Source organism: Mastacembelus armatus, chromosome 10 (genome assembly GCF_900324485.2).
Source record: "Mastacembelus armatus chromosome 10, fMasArm1.2, whole genome shotgun sequence".
Lineage (NCBI taxonomy): Eukaryota > Metazoa > Chordata > Actinopteri > Synbranchiformes > Mastacembelidae > Mastacembelus > Mastacembelus armatus.
The window spans coordinates 5,353,685-5,378,942 of record NC_046642.1 but is presented as its reverse complement, the minus strand read 5'-3'; the positions used below and the strand labels follow the sequence as shown (position 1 = coordinate 5,378,942).

Sequence of the window (25,258 nt, the reverse complement as noted above, 5' to 3'; positions counted from 1 at the left end):
GTGTTGTTTCCTCACCATCAGCTGCCAGAACTGTCACTATGCTCGACTGAGTGGGCCCTGTCTTTCCAACTCCTCCATTTTCAAAAGTCGGCTGGTTGTCCAACTCTTGGAGCTGCCAATTGAGGCCGAAAAGGTGCATTGCTGTGAAATACACAAAAAAGCTGTGTGGGCTTGTAGAAATTGATAAACAAATAACCAAAGAGTCACACAAAAACAATCAAGCCACTTAAGCACAAAAGACCTGTGGGAGAGTACAATAGATGGATTGGAAACAGACAGCAAAAAAACAACAGTTTAACTTCCAATATTTCAGTTCAGATTCTGTTTTATTGCAGCTACTCTGCCATGGGTGGCTTTTGCGTTAACTTAGCACTGACAGAGGCCAAACAAAGTCATTTCGATCGATACTTAGGAACCCTGTTGCTCTAGCATGATCCCTTGGGGAGCACTGTTCATTAATGTGCCAGAGTGTCTGCACACAACGGCTACTGTATCAAAGAGAGCAGCAGGCAGAATTTCTATTTTAACACAAAGCTTTTACTTCAGACAAGCAAACACTGGAAAACTCTAATACAAAGCAAGAAGGACACTGGGATTCAGCTACATGTGGAACTAGAAGAAGACAAAGAAAGTGAGCGACTTTTAAAGTGTATGGCACTGTATTGAAACAGACAGTCACAGCAGGAGGGGGACGTGAGAGGGTAAAACACTGCAACACTCCTCTACTTCTCTTACATAACTAAACTGTGTCTGGCTTTCATTCAGCCAACCTGCTTTATTGTCTCAGTGCTGGATCCAATCAAACTGTGTTCTTCTTGTTTTAGGAAACTGAGGTGCTTCTGTGAGCACAGCAAGAGGGCCAATCTCTTACAAAGCCACCAGCCAGGAAACATGCTGAGGAAGCATCTTGATTTCCGACCATTTGATCTGAGGGAGGAACTTTTCTCCAACACCAGTCGCTCGCTGGGAAGATGGATATCGACTACAGCAAATAACCTGAGGTGGATGAGGGGCCAGAAAGAATATCAAATGTGGGGGAGACCAGAAGAGAGATGGGAAAACTTCCTAGGACAGTGTATAAGTCATACTTAAAGAAAAAGTGTGTGTTTCCTTTAAAGCAAGATGATGAAAATATTTGGCACCAGTTTAGTGAGAACACACACAGAGCACTGTCCTTGGTAGATCAAATGAACAGGTGTTATGTAACCTTGAAATCCGATCAAGTAATGCAAATTTAATATTGAATGATAATGTCTGCTACCCCAATACACTCAGTCAGCGTCACCGTCAGTGTCACAATCCATTTCCCTTATCAGTGAAGCAAAGCAACATTACCAGCAACAAAAATTAATGCTGACTGCTCCATCAATGTTTTTGGCAAGTCTGACTTTCTAACAGCCTGAATGCAGTAGTTTGACAGCACCACCCACATATGTGGGTATTTGTTTTTCTTTAAATTTTTGTATTTTATACATCGATGAGCTGTTCTGCTGCTATTGAGATCATAGTCTGAAAACGTCCCGAATCTTCCTCCATCTTAACCATTCATCCATCCTTCTTCTACTGCCTATCCCTCACGGTCGCAGAGGTCACTGGAGCCAACCACAGCTAACACCGGGTGAGAGATGGGCTATACCCTGAACAGATCATCAGTCCATCACAGGGCCAACACATAAGAGACAGACAACTCCTCACACTTACATTCACAGCTTTAAACTGGCTAGTTACCAGTTTGTCTAACCCCAAAGTGCATATGTTTGGGCTGTAGGAGGAAGCCAGAGTACCTGGAAAGATACTTGCCATGCAAACATGGGGAGAACAACACAGAAAAGGTTGAATGGGATTTGAACCCTGAACCATCTTGCAGTTAGATCTCAGTCAAAACAACCACCCTGCCTCCACCTTTACCCCCAGATACAGATAGAGTAATTCTCAGTACAGATGGACAAATATACTGGGATCATCAACTTTAAAATCTGAGTATTGTCTAAAAATATTATTTATTCCATACAGTGAATCCAAGATACAGTGTAAAACTCCAGAACAACGGCTTCTTCAAACAACATACTGTGAAAACATTTTCAGTTCCAAGACTAACATGTAGGTGGCTGAGCAAAGACTGCTAAGAAAATACTGTGTGCTGAGTTGGGTTCCAAAATTACAAGGAGTAGCTGCGGATATGGACCATTAACCCAAAGTGAAACAGTCTATGCCTGAAAAACTGTGACACCTACTCTTGCAAAAAGATTGACAGCATGTAATGAAAGCAGGTTAAGGTATTACTTCGAGAATAAAGGGTGCCATAATCTTTTATTTGAGAAAACCTGTATTTACAAAATTAGCATCAAATATACTGGAAAATGAACCAATTTAATGCTGAGAGAAAAATCTGTCTAAGAGCTCACTGGCAGAAGACAGGACAGCATGCGTTATCAAAGGAGACACAGAACAGCAGATGGTTCCCTCAAACAAGGGGTTTGTTGCCTTATAGCTCAAGATGCAACAAGCGTGTTTGAAATTTTGTTTTTAACATACGACATATGGGCCCTTTAACAAGACTGAGATCCTACAGCCAAGCTAGACTCCCTGCGAGGTTGCGCAGTGACGCATTAAGCTGAGACCAAACATTGGCAGGCTGACATGTTCATCTTTACATGTCCACCATCAGCATGCTAACATTTGCCAATTAGCACTGAGGTCCAGCTAAGGTTGACAGAAGCGACAATCAGGAAAGGTCATTCATTTTCTGGATATAAGTTATGGGGTCACCAAAAATGTTAGAATTTGTCATCTATTAAAAAAGAATGTAATAGTTGTAAACCTGTCGGTGGCTGCAGAATAAAGGTTTGGGGGAAAAACATTAAAGTTAGAAGAATTTATTCCTGAATTTTATGGCAAACCAATCCATTCAACCATAAGCATGGCTACTAAGTGGCACAGCTTAGCTAAAAAAAAAAAAAAAAAAAGAGGGACTGGCATGGTTACTGATAAACCAGACTCTCCACAGCTGAATATTGTGAATGTCTGTCTCCTATTATTACCAACTTACCACCAGGAAATTGTGTGTGGCAATGGGCTCTCATGTATCAGAGAGTACACACCCACCAAGAGCCTTTCCCTCTTCACCGGCTTTTAACCAAACCAGACCATGAATTCCCACTTACCTCATCAACAAATTGCTTTGAGGTGAATAGCCCACAATTTACAAATTTGCATAAGTTATCCTTGCAGCCTTGGACCAGTTCAATTAATATTTATGGGCCATATTTAGGCAAGAAGACGGAAAAGCCAGCCTCTAAGCTCTGATGTTAAAATCTGCTTCGTGGAACACCTCCACTTACGCTGAAGAGGTGGTTGAATTTGTATGTTCTCAATATATATTTGTTTGAGCTCTGACATCCACATGGTGTTTATTGTTGAGAAACACAAAAACTTCAAATATGTCATGACCCCATAAAATCATCCTGGCTGCTCTCACAGCATCATGCTGTCTTGTCATTCTCGATGCTGTTACCTGGAAAATGGTACGTTGCTAATTATGCTACAGATAAAGTTCCCATCTCTTCGTTATAGTGAAAAGTAATTTTCAGCTAAGCAGCCTAAGACATTAACAAAAATAATAAATTGTAGAAAACCAAAAAATAAAAAAATACACAGACGACATTCTGATGGCTATCATCACCAAGAATAATTAGTCCATTTACCACAGAGAGAAGTGGCCCATCTGGAGCCATGATGTGCCAACAACAACTTGGAGCTCCACAGCCACAAAATTATTGAGATAAACATTGTTTTACGCTGGAACCTGCTGCACATCTCTCCAGAAATGTCTCTTGGGAATCCTAGAATTAAGCCACATAGCTCAGGGAATGGCTAAGATTCCTGTTTTCTGGAACAGTGTCTCAAGCAACCTCAAATGGAATAACAACATCCCTACCAGAACATCGACACAGACAGTATTTTTATTTATTTATTTATTTATTTACTCCTGTAGCAACTGCACCAAGCTTAGTGTCTCTTTTGTGAGTCTCAGTGGGATTGGTATTGACATTTTTTTTTTTTTTTATTATTAGCATCAGAGGCAGTGTCTTCTTGTATTGTCCGTTATCCTGTAGTAACTCGAACAAAACCGTTTAAACCAAAAATGCTGGTATGTCAACAATTTCATGAGAACATCAAACCCAAAATTATCTCTCTCTAGGAAAACTATAATTGTGTGGTGTAGGGAATTTGTTTAATCATAAATTAGAACTTTATGAGGTGAACTTTTGCATTTAAAGACATTTTATTTATCATATCCTCAATATTTGTGTCACATTCAAAAGCAAGTGTCCAGCAAAAGTAGTGGACACTCAACTTCTACTTAAAAAATTTGGTTATACATGTTCAGAATTTTGTTTTGTTTGTGCAGTTTTGATTTGAAGTCCACATGTTGTATTTGTATTCAAACAGGGCATCAAAACTGGGTTCAGTCCTTATTATTTTTGCTAGATCTGAACAGCTGTTGAAATTCTTCCCATCAGACCAGTTCGCAGGACTGGACCTGAAAGTCTCACCTCAGCAGGTTTCCCTTATTTGAATTACACAAGTTCTAGCTAGGGTCCAATTGTTCGATATGTAATTCTTCAAATTAATATCTTAAACAACATTTGTAAATGATCCTGAGTTATATTAGTCTTAGCCCTGGATAAAGAACCAAAAACTGAGTAACATAGAACAGTAAAGCTTGAGACAAAGCACCATTTTAGCTTATATCACATGGTTCAATATTTCTACTTATTTATAGTTTTCCTTTGTACTAAGGGATGATGCGAGCTGACACCAGAAAAGTATTAAAGTATGAGTACACATTGTAGCTATTTGAGACATTGCACCTGGCAGGTGAATTGGCGGGAGATGAAAGAGGGAGGAAGTGGTGGAAACACTGTCAGACACCTGAGGCAAGTGGCAGAGAGCTGCATCTGTTTAACTCACGCACTCAGTCACGCACACACACGCACACGCACACCAAGAGAGCTGATGTGCACATGCATGCATGCACACATACACGCATTTTCTGGAATCAGGCCAAAAATACAATTCTCAAACAATCGACAGGTCTACAATTAAACAGGTTGGTGATTGTTGGGCTGAAAATGTTGTAAATGAATCCAGTCTGCTAAAACTGTTAGTGACAACAGCTGAACAAATCAGCATTTCTGCTTGTTTTCCCTGTGTAAACTGAGCAAATCTGTTCTGAGCAGAAGCGCAAATAAAAATAGCAACTGATTCTAACACAGACTAATTTTATGATTTTATGAGAACATGAACGACCGGTAACAAAGCAGTTACGTAAATAAGAGCATTGTGGATATTGATACTGATACAGTGCTTTTATGACCTGTCCTCCAAGAGAGCACTCCCCTCTCTATTCAGCAATAAAACACTGGTTACAGGAACTTCCCAACAATGCCATATTTCTCCTTATACAACTATGTCACATTCTCCTGCCTCCAAGCTGGATGAATACTTATATAGTCGCTTAGGGAGAAAGGCACAGTGTAAAGATTAAGGGCTTAGATGACAAGGGAGGGCATGAGGGATGATGAATCTGTAACGGGTTTATTGCTGTGGTCAAGATTCTAAAAGGTTAGCAAGAAGTCAGCTTTGACACCTGCTATAAAAAATGTTTGAACGTCTTCTCATTGCAAATAATTCCCAAAGAAGGGAGGAGAGGATGAGCATTAGTTTATCTTCCTGACCAAGATAAAAGCATTTCCTGTTTGATGGACTGAGTGAGTTTCAGTTCTAGTACAACAAAGGCTTTGTGAACCAAGGTCTTCTTTAAAGTTCATCAGTTTCAGACAGTTTCCTTTGCTATAACAGTTCAGCTCCTCAAGTTGTGTTTCATTTTGACGTTGCCATCTGTGCTGGCCATTTGAACCTCCCCGCCTGTGTTCTACCAGGAGCCCCAAAGGATATGAATGGGCTGTCATTCTGTGAGCTGGGGATCAGAAGTGTGGGGATGATGCACAGCCCGCTGTCAAAGGGAAACAGACAGGAATGTCTTGTTGGAAACTGTATTGGGGCCATGTCTGCATATCTGACTGAAAGCTTACTCAGACAGAGACGCTACTGAATCATATCAGGACATCTGCAATTTCTGCAAAAAAGAAAACGCAGTGAAATAGAAATACTCCTGCCAGAGATCAAGCTTCACACAGATTAAGAGGTATGCAGGTTCCATTCATTCTAGCCAGCTTGTCTATCATTTGTTCCATTTGACCTAAGGACATGTCTAAAGATTGTCTAATGCCACAGAAGATAATGGAATCATGTTTTCTCTCCCTAAAACTAAAAGAAATATGTCGAACCTGGCACAAAAACTACTGGTCTTCATGTACTTGGTGACAGATGGTACTGCACCTCTATATGAAGCAATAACAATGAGTATTCAGGGGCATTTTTAACGCTAAAAGCATCAGTGTATAGTTAAACTTGTGTGGCTAGGTGTTGATTTGTATCAAATTTATAGAACTGAGATGAGCAGTCCAAACGATTAGCATATACTCCTGTAAAACTGTGCATGCTAATGGCTGAATCCACACAAAAAATATCCTCATGAAAGGTTCAATTTCCCAGATATCGAGGCGGACCTTTCCCTGAATCAATCCTCTACAGAATCAAAAGGAATGTCCGGGTCTAATCCACCAGTCTATACAGATGCTCAGCCCCAAATATCTGATAACTCAAAAGACTTTCAGGTTAGAACGCTGACCATTAAAATGACATGGTATATATAATATTTTTATTCAGTCAAAATGTGAGTCTTGAATGCTTTTCAAGAGATTTCTTGAAAATGGTCTTAAGCAGTTATTTTGTGAAATCTTATTCTGGAGTTTTTAGAAGAGAGAAACTGGCTGCCATCTAGCTTTAATTAATGTTCTCTAAAATATAGTCCCAGTCTACTATGCACTGCTTTTTCTAATCTTGCAATTTGGTTATTTTGAGAACATTTAATCTGTGACAATATGTAGGTGAACAAACTTCAGTGCGTGCACAGTGTGATCTCAGCCTTACCTATGCAGTAGCAGAGAATGATGGACAGCACCACAGCTATTCCCACAGCGATCAGGGCAGTGCACTTCCAGGAGCAATGCTTTGGCGACTTCTTGAACTTGAAAGCCCCTCTGGACAGGTTGTTTCTGGGCAAAGGACGTGCCGGTGTCGAGTAAACAGTCCCTGTTGCCATGGTGTAACCAGGGGCTGCTGCACCAAAGAAAGGTGTTGTTCCTGTGCCCGTTTTAAAAAGAAAGTGCCTACAGAGGGAGAAAAAAAGAATTAAGAGAAAAGAAAAGATTTCTGAAACTGTCCACGTGTCTATCTGTATCAACCTGCCTCCAGCAGTGCAAAGCACTAGTGTTATTTAAATAGCCAAATTGCAAAAGAACAAAATATCAAAATACAGTATACTCCTGAATACTGTGACTCCTGTATATCAGCCTGCATGAAGAACTGGGTTATATCCTAATATCAGGTATAATCCTGACTTTGGAAGAGGTGAACAAAAAGTATCTCATAAAAACAATCATCTCCCACTTGCCCTTTTACAACTGGCCCTTTGCTAATAGCCCATTATACCTGGGGTAATTAAGAGGGTTTAATCAAATGCACTATGGAGTGATCGTCCTATTAACTTTTAAACCCCATGTGAAAAGCTCTTAAGTAAATGAATTAAGCCTTGTTGCCACTCTTGCCACTACTTAGAGATTAATACCCAAATGCCTCCAGGCTTATGGGGACAACCAGGGAAATTGGACAGATTGACCATGCATTGCAAATACTCTTCCCATCCAGAACTGTAGAATTTCATCGCTAACTCATTGTCCATTTTTTTAGAAAAATAATAAATGTTACAAATGTCAAGCAATATTTACCATTTTGTAGATTACCAGTAGGTAGTTGTGTGTGTAGCTTAATTTTGTTTTTAGCTGATAATGGGCAACTCTAAATTAAAGTCTTTATCAGAATTCTTTTAGGAATTGAGTAAATGCTTGAATGCAAAACTTGGCTTGTGTTAATTAGTAATATTAATAAAAAAAGAAAACCATTCAGCTGAGGGTTACTTTGCATGAATACTCTTCTTCACACTCACTGTTACATAGATAATTACACCTGAGAGTGCCCACCCACCGTCATTACAGTCATATTTTCAACTTGAACAATTAAGGGTTAAGTGCCTTGCTCAAATGCATCTCAACAGGTTAAATAAAATCATTGCTACAAATCCACTTTCTTGTCCATGTTTATTCACTGATGATCTGTAGTTACCAAAACAAAACTATGAGGTCAAAGGGTCTAAAAAAAAAAAAAAAAAAACAACACAGAAAACAGAGAAACACTTAATAGCAATTACACTCCTAATTTAAAAGTATCAAATATTGAATAAACACACACACGTATAAACAGTTACATGTGGTTGAGATCATCAAGAGTTAAAGAGAGAATGCTCCAGAGGAAGCAGTCTTCTTTTCTTGCCCTTGCATCCATTACTTTCTTGTGTGAAACATCTTACACAATGTTTTACACAAGTCAGGTGTTATGAGTTTGAGCCCAAAAAGGAAAGGGTTGCCATGGCGACCGCTAATTGAAATACACCAATAAACTGATAAAGCTGTGTTTGTTCATCAATTATCAGTGCAGCACCTGTAAAGCCTCTGTGTACCTTTTGTAAAGGCTTTTTAAATCTGTGAATCTGTACTGAAGAGCTTGGGAACAACTAATTATAGAAAATCTGAGCAGTTAAATACTGAAAATCTGTGTAGTGACACTTTCTAATCAGACTAATTTATAGGAGCCGTCCACCTAAAAAAGTTTCATTAATAATGATATTCTTTCATTCAGACTAATCATTTTGTGCCAAGTTAATTAATATAGTCCCGATGAGGCAGATGTGAGCAAAAGACACATTATAAACCTACAGCATAATGCACTGCTCATATTTCTGCTCTACTGCTGATATTTCAGCTACTTCTTATCTCCTTGGAGGATATCTCTCAGCTAAAACCTCCTCTGATCAATTCACTACTAAAGGAACAAATGTCAGATTTGGATCATCTGGCTCCTCAATGCCCCGATTGACACACGCTGTTATGGACAGACAGGGATTCCATTTAAAGGTTATGGTGCGTCACTGCTGGAATGACAATGCTCCAGGCGTCTGCTACCTGGAGAAGTTCAGACATCTCAATCTGGAACAATCTGTACTGTAGCTGCAGCAGAATCTGTAATGTGCAGTTCGGTATGAATTGAGGTCAAAACTTGCACAACATCGGAGATGGCAGACATGTAGTCAGACACACAGGCAAATAGACACTGCTGTCTAGGGAGTTAAGTGTAAGTGGATGAAATCTGATGAAGTAGACAAGAAGGGACATGGACGTGTGTGTGTTTGTATATGTGTGTGTTGGGAGGGGTATGCACTCTATTTCAGGAAGGTGAATATTGCAGGATGCGGAGATGGTCTGGAGACAGTTTTGCCTGCAAATAAAAGTCTCCAAACTACATGGACTTTTGTTTATGCAAAGCCCAAAGTACATAATGCCCCCAAGTCACAGACAGGCAGAAAAGCACTAAAGCCACATGTGCTACACTGTACTGCTACAGAACAACTGGTAATGCAGACAACTGTCAGACAAAAACTCCACAAAACATCTAAAATAAAAACACATGTAAACAAATAATTAAAGAGGATTTATTGTGCTGTGCAGTTGATTGAACAATCTGACTGCATAATTATCAGAAACATATGGTATGCTGTGGGTGGTTTAAAATCAGAAAGTCAGCTGTGGTTCAGTCATTTATATCCCTTTTGCTTTCTATGTGGGAATGTGGAGTGAAACTAAAATTCACAATCGGTGCGGACCAGCATCACCGAGACAAATTCTCACACTGTGCATTTATTACAGTCAGTGTTTAGAGTTATTCTGGAGCTGATGTTTTTCATGTCACCCTGCTCCTTTTTTTTCTAAAAAGCAGATTGAAGGGTCTAAAGATGAAATGCTGTTGGACATGATTAACAAACAGCAGACTGGTGTAAATGTCGGCAGCTATACACACTGGATGACCGGCTGTAATTGATTACAGCCAGTGTGATGCAACAAGGCACATTACTATGCTAATCCAGCCAGCCTTAGTGATAGCAACGTGGTGTTCTGTGAGTGAGAGAGCCCGAGATAGAAAAGAGACAATCAAGTGAGTGTGAGACAGAGGGAAAGAGGGCAAATGAATGGCTGTGTGTCAGTGTGATCGCAGTGTGTGTGTGTGTGTGTGTGTGTGTGTGTGTGTGTGTGCGCGCGTGTGTGTGTGCACGCCTGCCTGTCCCATTGAGAAGCCTTTAGCACAAAAGCTGCAGCCAGCCCGGTCTCCTCTGCTCTCACAACATTGCTTGTCATCAAAATGACATTTGAAAACATCCTCACAGAGGACAAAAGACTAAACAGTGAGTGGGTGGATTTGTCTACAGCTAAGCTCCAGCTGGAGGGGTGAGAGAGCACACTAGAAACAATGCAAATCGAAGCCTGCAGAATATGTAATCTGCCTATTAGTTGCTGTTCTGTGTTAGCATTAGCATTTCATGGTGAAATAATCAGGATTCTTTAGTCCAAGGTCAGTGAAAAAAGGCTGCAGATGTGGTGTGGCATCACATTCACTGCTCTCACCACCTGCCCTCCTAACAGGGGGTCCTGTCAGGTGCTATTCTGGTACAGCGAGCTCTGCGTTTGTGTGATGGTATTTCAGTGTCGCGGTGCTTTTTTCGTGCCATCGTGCCCACGGAAACCAGCGTGGTGCCATTTTGAGTCAGATTAAGAGATTGTTTGCTCATTGAATTTATTATATTAAACAAATTACATTTGGTAAGCCATAAGAAGAGCTCAGCTCATATGTACATATTTTTAAGATGGTCTTTCAAGTCAAACTCTAGGCCAAAGACAGTTACTGTGGAGCTTAATTTTGAGAGACAATTGTGGGGAAGGCCTGTTTCACTATAAGTGAAATGCTAATGTATTTTAGTTTCTGCAGGTGAAATTCATAATGTGTAATCACTTTTATATGACTAACTATTTGGATTAGTCTTCATTTTCTATTATCTGTTCGCAAAGGCTTTTACATTTGCTGGCAAAAATCATCTGTAACAGATGCACTTTATATTGCCAGCAGCAGCAGCAGCAGCAGTTTATACAGTAGCCTGAAATAAGAGGAAAATATTGCAGAACTTTGGAATCACCACAGAAATGTGTGCTTGGCACTGACTCTGTTGGCAAAATAAGCAAAAAGGAAAACACACAAGGAAAAAAAAAAAATATGGCTTGAGGATTACCACTTTGTCTACATCACTATCCACTTTGGCAGGTAACCAGCCATCACTGCAAGCTCTTTCTATTTGAAAGGCTAGTTGGCTGGTCTCTTACACATGACTAATCAGTCCTGGTTCAACACTGTGGCTGGTGTACAAAACAAGTTAAATTCTCATCCTCTGATGTGAGGCATACAGTAACTGTCTGACTCATGAATTACATGTACAACCCACAGAAACAGCTCGACACGCACACAGACAAGCAGCAAGGCACACGCAAATCCTACTTAGATTAATTCTCCCATTCTTTTTGCCCCTGAGAACAATTCTAACACATTTTCCATCAGGAAAATGTAGTGTCTGTGGGACACTGCACCAGATGACAATTTTAGAGCTGAGACATAATTTCATTGCACCAAAGGACTCCCTCGACATGTGAATCCAATGAGGATTGACAATACATTTATATCTGCAAAATGTGGCTGGACGGGCCTTCTAAGACTCACTCTAAAATGTCATTATGACAGTTTTAGCTGAACCTCGCTGAAGCTAAGTAAAAATGTTAAAGTAGGCTCCAAAGGACATACATGTGTAACTCCAAATGTCTACCTGTATCTTATTTAGAAGAGCCCTCATAGAGCTTACAGCCCGTGGCACAAAAGCATCAAAAATACAAATTTCACACACACTGATAGAGTCTATATTCTTTAAACATAATCTTGAGCAGCCTATTGCTCAGGAATAATTACCATATATGTTCACTGGTCTCTTAAGGGACATGCCAATTCATTTTCTAATGAAATTCAATGGAAGATTTCTAATTGAAATCTTAACAAAAACTATTTTGCTTGAGCCAAGTGATTAGTAAGGGAAACCTGAGGGGTTTATTAAAAGTACTCCACACACTTATGAGATCTGAATGTCTCCTCTGCACTTGAGAACAGTGACAAACAGCAAGTGCTATCACTGCTCTGTTGTCAGCTAATTGAGTCCTTTAAATGGAGTGGCCTTAACATAAAGCAGAACAAAAGCTGAAGTAGAATACTTTCATAGCTTCATCTGACAGACAAAACCTTAAGTTTTTGTGATATGGAAACACTGTTCACCAACATATATAGATTATGTATGTTCTCTATAATTATTATATTGACATACATTTTAGATTTTACTATCAAGATGGATTAAATTTTGTTTCTTACAGTATTTGTCTTCATAATACATAACTAAGTCTGAGCTGCAATACTTAATGACATTTATCTTTTTATTGGTCTGAGCTGTTTAAAAAAAAGTTGCATTTGTCTGACTCATGTTTAATCTTTTTAAACTGTGGGAGCAAATGAGCTGAAATCAAACTTTGTGTCTTAACACAGCTTTCATAGGGATCAGTGACGTTCACTCGCTATTTAATAATGAGATATTGTTATTGGAGTAGTTACTGAGTGCAGCACTTCACTCATTTAAAAGAACACTGAAATCCATTCAATGTGAAAGCTATTTGATACTGAGTCAAATTAGCACACTCATGCTTTGAAGATCAGCACTTATATGGAAGGTTACACACACACACATAATTCATTACTACTAATTGCTGTGAAACAAGCTAATACTGTCAAAACATTGCTTAATTTTCACAGAAAGAACATTAAACAGGATCATAGCATTATGATTTATATGTGACACTTTTTTAAAGCAACTGCCTTGTACAGAGTAATTTACTGTCTGCACATGTGGCCATGTCTACTGTGCTGCATAAGCAACACAATCCATGTTGATGTTGAGGATTCAAACGATACTAATTCCCCTGTGGTACCTGAGGCCACCTACTTATGTGTTATGCCAGGACTTTGCTGGCCCCAAACCCCCTAAAGGCAGCCTAATAAATACTTTCTGGAGCTTCTGTTTACATTTCCCAACCTAGTGGTTTTCTTGACATTTGCAATTACTTGTTGAACCGGGTCTTTCCTCTTGGCCCTGTTGGTTCGCAGCAACCCTCTGTTCCCACCCACCGACAAGCACTTGATTTAGAGTCCACTGTGGTGATAGTGATTTATGCCTCAGCTGATGATAGGTGTGCACATATTGTTTTGTCAATATGACTAAGACAGCTCAAGGTCATTGCACAGTTAGTATTCAATCACTGCATCTTCCCAAGAAAGTGAAACTGTCACCACATATCCCAATTGATTCAGTCAGATCATAAGAGATTGTTACTCCATGCTGCCACAGACAAAATTCAAAGTTTACATTCATCTAAGCCTCAGAAAGGGTACGCCGTGCCAGGGAAATATCAGACTCGAACGCAATCATCTACTTCATGCCATTTCTGAGTCAGAGCGCAATGTATTACACTTCATTAGCTAGGATATTTTGAGCTCACTGATTAAGAAAGATGTAACTGATGTTTCAGGAGGAAAACTTGGCAGAGGCTCCTCTGACAAAGTAGTATCTTGCATAACAAATCTCGATATAACACACAATCTGCTTACTAAGTTTCTTGTTAAGTTATAGCCTCACTGATTTGAACTTGCAAACTGATAAACTCTGATATTCACATTACTCCCTCTAATCATGGACTCTCCTGAGTGTAGGTGTGTCTAATTTAGCAATCAGCCCTTAATTTTAGTTGCATACAAGAAACAAAAAACAAAAAACAAACTGACAACATTATCTTGAACAAGGAGAAACTACAGCCATATTTATCAAACTCAGCGGTAACCATATTATGCCACACACAATTTGTGGCATGATAATTTAACTTGATGAGGTGCAGTCCTTAAAATAACCCTGAAAATGAGACACGCTTAAATATTTTAAACTCTGGAGTGAATTATCATTTTATTATCATGTTTGGAGGAGTAGCTCTAAAACATTAATAAAATCATCAGGTGTTAAGAATTACTGTTTATCTTTTTTTAATTCCCAGTGTGTTCCACAGCCACAGAAGTTGGCAGCCTCACTGTTGTCCACCTGTGTGGTGCTCATGGTGTGATTTACTCAAACCCCACCTGAAATCAAACATGCCAGTGGAATCAGACAGGCCGAAAGATGTATGGCAGAAAAAATGAGTCAATTAAACTCAACAAACTCTGAAAGACTATTAACAATATATAGTTACAGCTGTTAATTTGGGTGTTACAATAAACACAATGAACAAAAACTTGACAGACTTGGAATGGACCTGTCCAGTGTGTACCCCACCTCTGTGTCAGCTTGGACTGACTCCACCCTCTGGGTGACTTTACAGAAAAAGCAGTATTGATAATGGATGGGATGGGAATCATACTTCAAAGGTTTCATTTTACTGAACTAAAACTACATTTACATTTTAAACATTTTAACTTTTAAAGGGCACCAATCATTTATCATCATCATTGCATCACTTTGTTTCGAGAGTCAGTGAAAATGGCTTCATGATAACACCTGGGCCTGAATTTCCCAGTTCTGTTGTAGGTCACTCACCTGCTCTCCAGGGCAACATTGCTGCCCAGGACCCAGCTGTCCTGCAGCTGGACGCATTCCGCCGTGCCCTGCAAGTCAGCCGCCAGGCCGGCTGTAGGTGGGGGGCTCGGGCTCCTCTGATTGGCCAGTGAGCTGCGGCTCAGGGATGTGATGGACGGATGCTGCTTGTGTGGAGGCGGGGCTGGTGGGAGAGGTGGAGGTCCTTGCTGACTAGACAGATGATCACCTGGAAAGAAGCAGATTAAAATTATACTATGAAGGTGGGTAACTAGATTATTAAGAGCAGATGGATAATATTAGGCACCTGCTTTTTATGGAAGATATGACAGCATACAACTACCTAACAGACCCAGAAAAGTAAATACAACCAAGAGCAAGACATTAAAATGAGATGCAACCACTGCGAAAAGAAGAAAAATAAGAGCTGCTTTTATGGCGACACACATAATAATTGTCGCAAAACGCCACACGTCTGACAGTTGGGTTCTCTTAAACAGAAGGTCACTTAGAGAGGCAGCTGTTCTTTTATGGGCGCTTAACGCAATGTTTCACATTTGATTACAGCCAGAGAAGACTCTCAAATAACTAATGACCAGAACATCCATTAGAGCTCTAAGAGAACAGGTTTTCCAATTTCACACAAAGCTGTGTAATTGGCCCCCAGAATGGCATGTGGTGATTATCTATCCATCTTCCCTCTTTAAAAAGGTAAAAACCCACAGTGCTCACAATTCTGATTTGCTCCAATGAGCCCCAAATGGGTATCATCTTTCTGGCCTTACAGAGGCTTGGAGAAGATTGAGAAAGCTGGTAGTTGTGTTTTTTAGGAGCTGTTGTTTTTGCATTGACAGCATGAATTTTTATAAGGCCTAAAGGAGTTGATTTTAGAGCATATGAAAGCTGGAAATTGGTTCCAGTCCATGACTGAACATTTGTCTCCTCAACTATGCATAAAGACCTTGTGGATCAAAATCTGTTTCATCCTACTGGATAGACAAAGTAACTTCACCAAAAGGACACTGGTCATTGTTTAGAAAAGAGCCTTTAATAACCATGCAATTATTGTCCTTGCCTATGTGATTCAGCTTTTTACTGTGCCCTTCTATGCATAGAACAAGCTGTTCACTGCAGACAAATGAGCTCTGCATTTGATTCCACAGTGCTAGGAAGATGCATGTTTGCCATTCAGAGCTAGGAAATAATTTCCACTGCTCTGAGGTTAAAGACCTTTAGGCTACTGTATACACAGGCAAATGAAGATTATTTCTCTAGTTGGAACACATCAGATATGCACTGTAAGAAATATTGTAATAAGAAAGATTGCAGTCAGTAAAACTGCTCTCTGCAAGGTAACTGCAGGACGGTGGCAGCTGTAATAAAGTTTTAGAGGGGGCAGGTTGTACCAATCATTTCTCTGACTGATTACTTCTGATTACTTGCATGAATTTTCTTTACAGCAGAGCAATTTTTGAGAACATCTCTTTCCATCTGCAAGGAGACAGACACATTAGAAGACAAAAAGATAAACAGATGTACTGTTGATATATAATGATGAATAGTGTGGAGAAGAATAGGGAGTGACAAGAGCACACAGTGCTTGTGCAGACCAATGTAAGATTAATTAATTCTCAAATGCAATTACACAGCAGCAGCATGTGGCTATAAATATCATAGAGGCAAAATCAAGATGGTTATTTTTTTTCTCCTTTTCCATGCACTATGATTCAAGTCTGATCAAACCCAATCAAATATGACCCCCTCATCACCCCAGACCACCTTGTTCAAAGTCGTTTCTGAATCAGACAGTTAAATTACCTGAGATCAACTGGAGTATTGGCATTTGAAAAATATAAGGCCTCTATGACTTAGTGATAATGAATACAAGACATCCCACTCATCTCCGGGGCTATGCTGTGAGCCCTATTAGAAAAGTGCTAAGTAGGCTAATGAAAATGTGGATTATCTACCAATACTGGCTGGTTTTACTTCACCTCCGGGCCTTATTCCACTGTATGAGCCCAGAGCAGCCACAAGCTCCACTTCACTTTCATATAATCAGTACACACGCTTATGACAGCACAGTGTCAGCAAAGCAGAGGGTACCATCAGGTAGGTTCTGAAAAATCAAAAACGATCTAAAACAGCGGCAAGTAAAATGTGGAATTATTTTAGACGTAAAAGTGTTGATGAAGACAATTATTTATATATATATATTTATATAAAAAACCTAATCAAATGAAATTGAAGAAGGAAGATTTCTCTAGATGCTCTTTCTAAAACTCAACAAACTCACTTTTTTTTGACAAGTGCATAAATGCTGCTGTATTTGCTCTCAAACATCATCTTAAAACACCCACATATGATACAGTCAGTCTGGGTAAACAAGCTACTGTCCCATTGCAAACAAAGATACATAACAGATATTGCACAAATCTGCATCCATTTATTTGCATGTCTACATATTGATCTGTTGGCATTGGCTGCATCTTGTTTGCCCTTGTTTAGTTTGTTGCTGTTAGACCTCTTGTGATGAGAGTTTGAAAATGCAGCAAAGGCTAACTACAACCCATAAAAATATATGCAGTGCAAAGATTATGGCTGATGGGGATAGTGCACAGCAAGCTCAGATGACACAAGTTGACCCATGTCTAAACACTCTCACTAAGACTTCTAAAGACAGGGCTTGTTTGAACTGTGAAATGAACTAAACTGTGTTTTTAGGTTAAAGCATATTTTCAGTATAATATTCTCAAAATCACTAAATCCTACAACATTCAAAAAGGTGAAATTTGGCATGCAGTGAATCTGACAGCATAATCCCACTATGGACTAAGGGAAGTGGATTAAACCTAGTGTGCATACAGTACTTTGCAAAAACCACACAAAGCTTTTGGGAAGACATACAGTAAGGCCTTACACTTGAAGAGCTGTTTTCGAGTTAAGTGCAAATTTAAAACTACTGACCTACAGAATACATGTTGTATGTTTATGAAGAGGTGCAGCTTGCCTGAAAAAAGTGGGCAAATATATTTGTATTCATCCTTATAAGTTGCAGTACTGTGCTGACACACTTAGGTGTTTTTAAAATATAGCAGGATCCACCAGACTTGAAAAAGCCTGTGTTTTCTTCTTTCTTGTCTTCAAATTACAAAAATCAATTATTGTTTGGTTTTCTGAACATAAATTCCACAGCTCAGAAATTAGACAAGATTCCCCATATCATACTGAGGAAAGAGCAACACAGAGAGAACCTAAAATAGTTCTCATATCAATCCACCTCTGTTCTACACACCATTCAATATAAGAGCACATACATAAGACTGATGAGTAAATGCTACAAAGTGTTTCAGATATCCTGACGTTATGCCTTCTATTATTATTATTATTTTTTTTACATCAGAAACCTGACACCATTTGACACCACTGATTAATTATTCAAATGTTTTTCTCAGTTAAAAAGGTTTTTTCATGTTCACCTCTTTACCGTTGTGAGGTCAAGATGAAATGAAGCAATAACTGCTTACTTAAAGGAGACCATTTTACTTTTTTTTTTTGCACAGGCACTTAGGTAAATGTTGACTTCGTATGTCTGTATTTTACTAACAGAATGAACATTTTAATTACATTGATTGAAATGGTTTAGTTCAGATAACGATATAATCCTGGACTATGTGCTGGTGATTTGAAAAGCACAGTGTGAAAAACCATAGAAATACATGACACATTCTATTTTTTCATGTACTCAGGCAATTTCCATGCACAGAGTAGGTGTCAGTTTGTCTGAGTAGAGCAATGTGCCTTTGGTTACTCCTTTCCAATTTGAGGCGTGGGTTTGAATCCAATTTCTCACAAACACTTTTACACTCGGGACAGGGGCTCCCACAGTGATGGGAACCAATAAGTGATCACCTTAGTGTGAATCCATGGAACTCAATGAGCAAAATGCAGCATTAGCAGAGCTTCAGTTCACGGTGCCTTCTGTGTGTACTTGAGTTGGGCTGTGAAAGCCACTGGGACAAACCATGACAAAATATGGCACTGTAGCTCTTTGAATTAGATTAACAATGTGTCTCTTATGTGGGATGTTCTGTGTGTGTTTTTTAATGGGTACACTAAACAATAAGACTTTAAGAAAGCGTGGTATTGTCTTACAGCAAGACAAACAAGGAATTAAGCTGGCCTTTAAAGTGCAGGTTCAGTGACTGGAAAGGCAGAAGAAACAGCTGTGTGGTTTATGAGGCTTTGCTTTGAAATCAGATCAAGAAGGATGCCTCCTTTGCATAATTCCTCAACGTCAGCTTGTCATCATCTCCATCAGCAACATACTTTAGAGGGACCTTCGTGATTAATACTGCATGCCAATGCTTAAATGACAGACTCATTCCCTTCTTAACGATGCTTGCAATATCTATCAAATGAAGTTTTATGAAGCTCGTGTATTTTCACAGAAAAACAACCTGGAGTAGTTTGTTTTACTGTCTCCTGAAATTGCTTTTAGAGGTTTGTGGTCTGAACATTGACTCATTAGGGTCTTTACAAAAGACAAGTGCACTGGTCTGTATAAGACCGTGAAAATACTCCAATTAGGTCTTTTTTTTTTTTCTTCAAGAAAATGTTTCTTATGTAGCAAACATCTACAATAGCCATTTATGGAATTTAGTCAACTTCAAATAATTGTCAGAGATCACCAGTCCACAAGTTCAAATGTCACCGTATGTGTGTGTGTGTGTGTGTGTATGTATGTGTGTATGTATATATATATATATATATATATATATATATATATATATATATGTGTGTACTTTTTGTTCCAACTGCTCAATATATGGATGTTTAGGTTTTTCATGCCTATGAAAATATCTATTTTTGATTAAAGCATTGACAAGCCCTGAATACTCTGCATAATGTTCCAACACTGAGTCAGGACACAATTAAAAGCCGTTTTGCACTCACTAAGCTTGGTGAAAGCCTTTTCATATTCATTGTGTAAGTACAGCAAAAGGTCTTGTGCCATTTTACTCTCCATTAAGAGACTGATGCTACTGCTAATGGAATTGAAAGGGCATTTGCTTTGACTGACTTGCCCTTCACCAATAGGAAAACTGCAGTATGTGTGCATCACAGGAATTCCATCAAAATAAATCACAGAACCTATAGAGGCCAAAGCTGTTCTAACTTCCGGTTTTAACAGTGGACTTCAAAAACAGAGCTTAAATTTCAGAAAGAATTTACTAATATGAAAAATATTTTAGCAAACCCCCCATTTGATTTTATATGAAATGAATAATGGATGAAGTCAATGATAAAACATGCCATTTGGACCAGGTAGGATGTTTATATATGTCAAACCAATAAATTCATTCTCATCAGCGCCTGGTTTTCTATTCACCTCAGCACAGCTCTGGCGTCTGGTTGCAGGCTGTAGCAGTATTCTAAAGTGGAAAAAGACACAGCAGTTCTCACTGGGAAGCCCTGAAGGTGGGGTGGACTGGGGGGTGGCATTGTAGCAGGAGGAGGAACTGAACCCAGTGGAATTCAGGACCATTAGAACAACCTTGCCCTAGGTGAGTTTTGGGGATTTACTCTGCAAAGAGAGTTGGCAATTTTCAGGGGCTTGAGGTTTTGAGAAGAAAAATAAAAAAAAGAAGCTGTGTGAATTCCATCATATTTCCTGCCAGAGAACCTCAGCGCTCTCACAGCTTTGCCCACTCTTCTCCTGACTTTCTATCTGATCAAAGACAGAAATTTCTTTTAAGCCATTACTGAGCAGGGGAACCAGGATGTAACCAATATTTCAGGGTTTACATAATCATTGCAGTATGGAGAAAGACATCATCGCATTTATCCATACATAACATGCTCTTACACAGTTATGGGCAGACATTCATCAATTCACATTTGATGCTAATCCTAAACTGCCATTCATTTAAAATGTATGGTTGATAAACACAGTTAAAAACTTGAATCCACCATGAAGATGCACCATGAATGTAAGCAGCTTGACATCATGGTTTGTCCATTTCTCTCTCTCTCCTTCTCGCCCAGGCATTTCTACAGATGGCGGATCATCACACAGATGATGACTGCTTAGCAGTTCTTTGTGACAGCTCTCCGATTACATAGCAATTACACTCCTTCTCAAAAGCTGCTTTGACAATTAGCCTGCTGACAAAACACTTAGTTGTATTTATTCATGTGTGGACAGTTTTCGCTTCCTTATTTGCCCAGAAAAATAGTGTTCACACCTAGGTAAAATGCTTCAGTTTCTAACTTTGGCACAGGCAGCGCGGTTTAGTACAGTTCAGTACTGACAATAAATGTATTACTCTTATGCCTTCAGCTCAAACCTGGCACAGTCCACAGGGAAGTATGCCAGTCGCACTTTTCTGAAACACATTTGTCATTGATTTGTGCTCACACAGCCATTAACTCCATCAATCAGTCACCATAAGCTAATTTTCAGCAGCGCTCGACAAGTAATTGGTATTAAACATGCAATTTCTGGCCATCTGACAAATATTCTTCCACTGCTTCACTTTGTTTACCAGGTAGGTGCTAACATTGTCTGTCTACTGTCTGGTGCTTAGGCAGGGAGTGTAAGGTGGTATGTTTTAATAAAAGCAGCTGACATCAATTATAAAACAAAACCAGGAGAACTGTACTGTAAATGACCATTTTCTGTTGGAGCCTAACTACCCTATCATATACACTATAATAGAAATACTAATTACAGCAACTTTAAGCAGGTAATTCATTACCTCTGTTGCTATTGTCTGGTGCAGTACATTGAACATAATGAGCCTTCTCTCCTCTTCCATTGCATGTTGGCTAGAGAGTCTTGGCCAACCTGCTTGTTTGTACCTTTGATGTTCTATCATATCAATAACAGCAACAACCTGCCACTTCCTGTCACTGCATCATCCTTTCTGATCCAAAAACAGCACAACAGGACACAATGTCTCAAAGTGTATAATATAAACAAATCACCATAATGAAAGTGGAAAATGGAAACACTAGAGAGACAGGCTCTCATGGAAATGTGTCTCTGCTTAGCACTTTGCTGTAAGTCTGTTTTGAAAGGTTGTGTTGGCAATCTTTAGAAAAGAAGGTGCCAGTTTCAATATTTCTCCTGTGCGTGTCTGAACTTCACTGGTGTTGAAAGCAGAGTCATTGACTATCTACACTGCTGTGGACGTTTGAACGGCTTGTGCCTTCACTAACTGGTAACTGGCTGATTGAACCAACATGAATTCTTGGTTAGGGTGGTCTCGCTCACCTCAGGGAAGCTTTGGAACATTCAGAGGCTCTCTGAAGCATTTTAAGCAATTTATTTCCAACTACCACTGAGCCTCAGAGTCTCAGGAATAACTACAAAACACTGGTGTTCTGCTGTGTGAGTGAGTGTGAGTCACTTCTCCGACTAAAGCACTATAGATTTGAATTAGTCATTGCACAAAAAAAAATGTTGCCTACATCATCTTAGGGGTCATAGAAATGTGACACGTGTACTCGGGAGAACTATTCATGTGCCTCCCCAATCGTTTATAGCTTGCTTCCCCAATCACTTGAGAAAATGGTTGCAGGAAAAAAACAAACCACTCATGGTGTAGTGGCACAGTCTTTTCCAGTGACTGCTATAATTGCATTTCCTGTGCAAATCGCTCAGTTTGTGGGGAACCCAGACAAAGGAAGCAGAAGCCATCTAAAAAGCTATCTTTTCCTGATTAATTGTTGGCATATTGTTCTCAACTGGATGCAATCCACTTGCACACATGACTAATTTTCACCTCCACTGTGAGAAAATTCGAGGAGAAAAAGATTTATACAGTGTATATCTTTCACACCACACTGAATTACCAAATAGCACTATAAAAGCCATGATATTCTATTGAAGTTGATGTTTTTATATTCAGCTGAAACTCCCTGTGGAAAAGCAGCATTCTCTATTATTTAACTATTATATAACCACACGGTCCAATTAAGAATAACACAAGACTAGAAACTACCATCACAAACAAACAATGTCTTAATGCGAATGTAAGTTAAAATATGCCATACTGCAAATAAAGATTAGTGTGGGTCTGTTGGTTTGAATTAACTTAGTGATTGCTTAAGTGGTTGATTCACCAACCTTTTTGAAAATAGTGAACTACTTGAATAGCTTGTTTTGTCTGATCAATGACTAAAATCCCCAAATATAAAGTTTAAACAAAAGCAGCAATATTTGAGAAGATGGAAGTGGTGAATGTTTAGTGTTTCTTACTTATATGCTGAAATATTTGATTGATTTTTAACTTAGTTGCACATTTTCTGTTGACGGATGAATCTGTTAAATAATATGTTCAGTTCTAAGAGCAATCCATTTTTTAAAAAATACTTACAAATCAATAATAATGATTTTACCATTTGTTAGAACATGCATCAATATATAAATGATTAAGATAACAGTTCCGCATGGATAGCATCAGGCAACATGCTTTACTACGGAAGTAGAGTGTCTTGCAGCAGCTGACAAACACATGGATATATTGTAAGCATTAGTTCCAGCTTCATCATTTATTAATGCACTGTCATCCAAGTCTCTTATCTGAGGAAATGCATGGACCAAACAAAACATACTGGTGTCGTTACATTTCCTCTTAACCGACTCCTACAAACATTTTCACATTCAGTTCTTTAAGCCAAAATTTCTTGCAGTGTCTGGCTCCAGAGCTGGAGCTACAGCACACAGGCTGAAAATCCCTCTACTTTCCAAAGAGCTTTCCTGAGGCCAAGGCTATGAATTGATACCCCACTGCTGCATTACTCTTGGCCACAGAGCTGAGCACGGGATCAGAATAATAATAGGACAAATCATTGGTTTATTTTTCAACTGCTCACCAACTAGTGCAGTGGTGGGGAGGGTTGTAGTCGTAATGTCAATATCCTCAATGGGCATAAGCAACAAACTTCATGTGCAAGCAAATGCTTGGATAAACAGTACATACATGTGTACATACAGACATGTACACAGATTTTGAAGCTCACTGAGAAAAGCCTTCCAGCACTACTTATGTTTTGGAATTTGCTGTCAGAACACCCTACACTTCTCTTGGCAAGAAAAACTAAGATGCAACCTGCGTACCCTCAGACTTGGTGCATGCTCAATCAGCAACGTGATATGGCCCAAGGCTCTATGCTGAGGTCACTGCTGGAGTCTCGAAGACTGATCATGCATGAGGTAGTAACACAGTGTTTCCTCACTAATGTGCCAAGCGAGCCATGCTGCTTCTATATCTACCGTTCAAGCTGCACAGAGTTCCACCCTGAGGAAACAGTGCATTGAAATGGGAAGTGGAGAAAAAATTCAGGCTTTGCCGCTGAAATTATGGGCAGTTCAGCTGTCAAATGTGGAGTCTTATCAGAGAATTTTGGTCATGCTATGAAATACAGAAACTGTTCTGATCTGAGAACAAATCCACTCTAATCATGACTTCACTTTTGTACAAGGTGGTGGAAGGCGAGGTCTCTTGAGTGGCCTGGCATCACAATTCATTAATGAAACCAGCCTTTAATGTTTAATCTGCTGTGCAGCCGTTCTTAATTTTGAGCCCCATCCCCCTTCCATTTCCGAGTGGCTCTCATGTCTACAGCATGTTAATCAATAATAAAAGTAGTCAGTGAAGTCAGATGTACTGTCCTTCAAAATCTCTTTAATGCTGCTTTGCTTGACAACAGCAGACAAGGCTGCCTGCGTTCCAGTTTTCATCCACCTTAGAAAATACCACCCTAAGCCTCATCTGTCATGTATCGGCTGCAGCCTAACATTTCACTTTGTTTGGCAGACATTGATTTTTACCTCCAAGGTGTTGTCAAGGAGGCATCCAACTCATACATACCTTCTCTGCTGTCTCTCCAGAGGCTGCTTTAGAAGAAATTGCAGGAACACACAGACAAAGAAAAGCTCAAAGAAATAACTAAATTTGAGGTTAGCCTAAAATATAGCCAAATCTATTGGACAAAAGACACTGGTGGAGATGAAATATGTAAGTGATAAGATGAGGATTATCAAAGCTGCATTCTACTGCCTATTCTTGCAGAATATTAAAAAAGGTGTCTTGTACTTGTACTAGAATATGCTTGGAAGCATGTAATCCAGCATCAAACATATATTCAGAGATAGTAAGGACCTATTGTGGTTTTAGTGATGTAGTCCACATCAGTACTCTCATTCAAAACACACTGGACCACATATTTGGCACCAGATGCCAAACATGTGGTCCCTAAAATACATTGAATCTGCTTCAACTGATTTAACCAGCCCTCCATCCATATGTTAGGGGCGTTTTCCACCACAGCAAGTTAGATCACAACAATTTATCAGCCACTGTTGTATCACACCCTCTTTACACACAAACACACATATTCAGCATCCTTGGGCAGCAATTTATATTCATTAAGTGTCAAAATGTTATAACAAATAGC

At 39.3% G+C, this 25,258-nt stretch overlaps 1 protein-coding gene across 1 annotated transcript in view; it reads right to left on the bottom strand.

The window, feature by feature from the left end:
- The window catches only part of LOC113144020 (teneurin-3), a 114,319-nt gene that overhangs the window by 54,943 nt on the left and 34,118 nt on the right, over positions 1-25,258 (bottom strand). The window contains exons 3-5 of the mRNA XM_033325398.1: positions 14,795-15,020; positions 7,060-7,298; positions 16-141 (exon numbers count right to left, since the gene is read on the bottom strand). Of these exons, the coding sequence (XP_033181289.1) occupies positions 16-141; positions 7,060-7,298; positions 14,795-15,020 (591 nt within the window). The remainder of the gene's footprint in view (positions 1-15; positions 142-7,059; positions 7,299-14,794; positions 15,021-25,258) is intronic.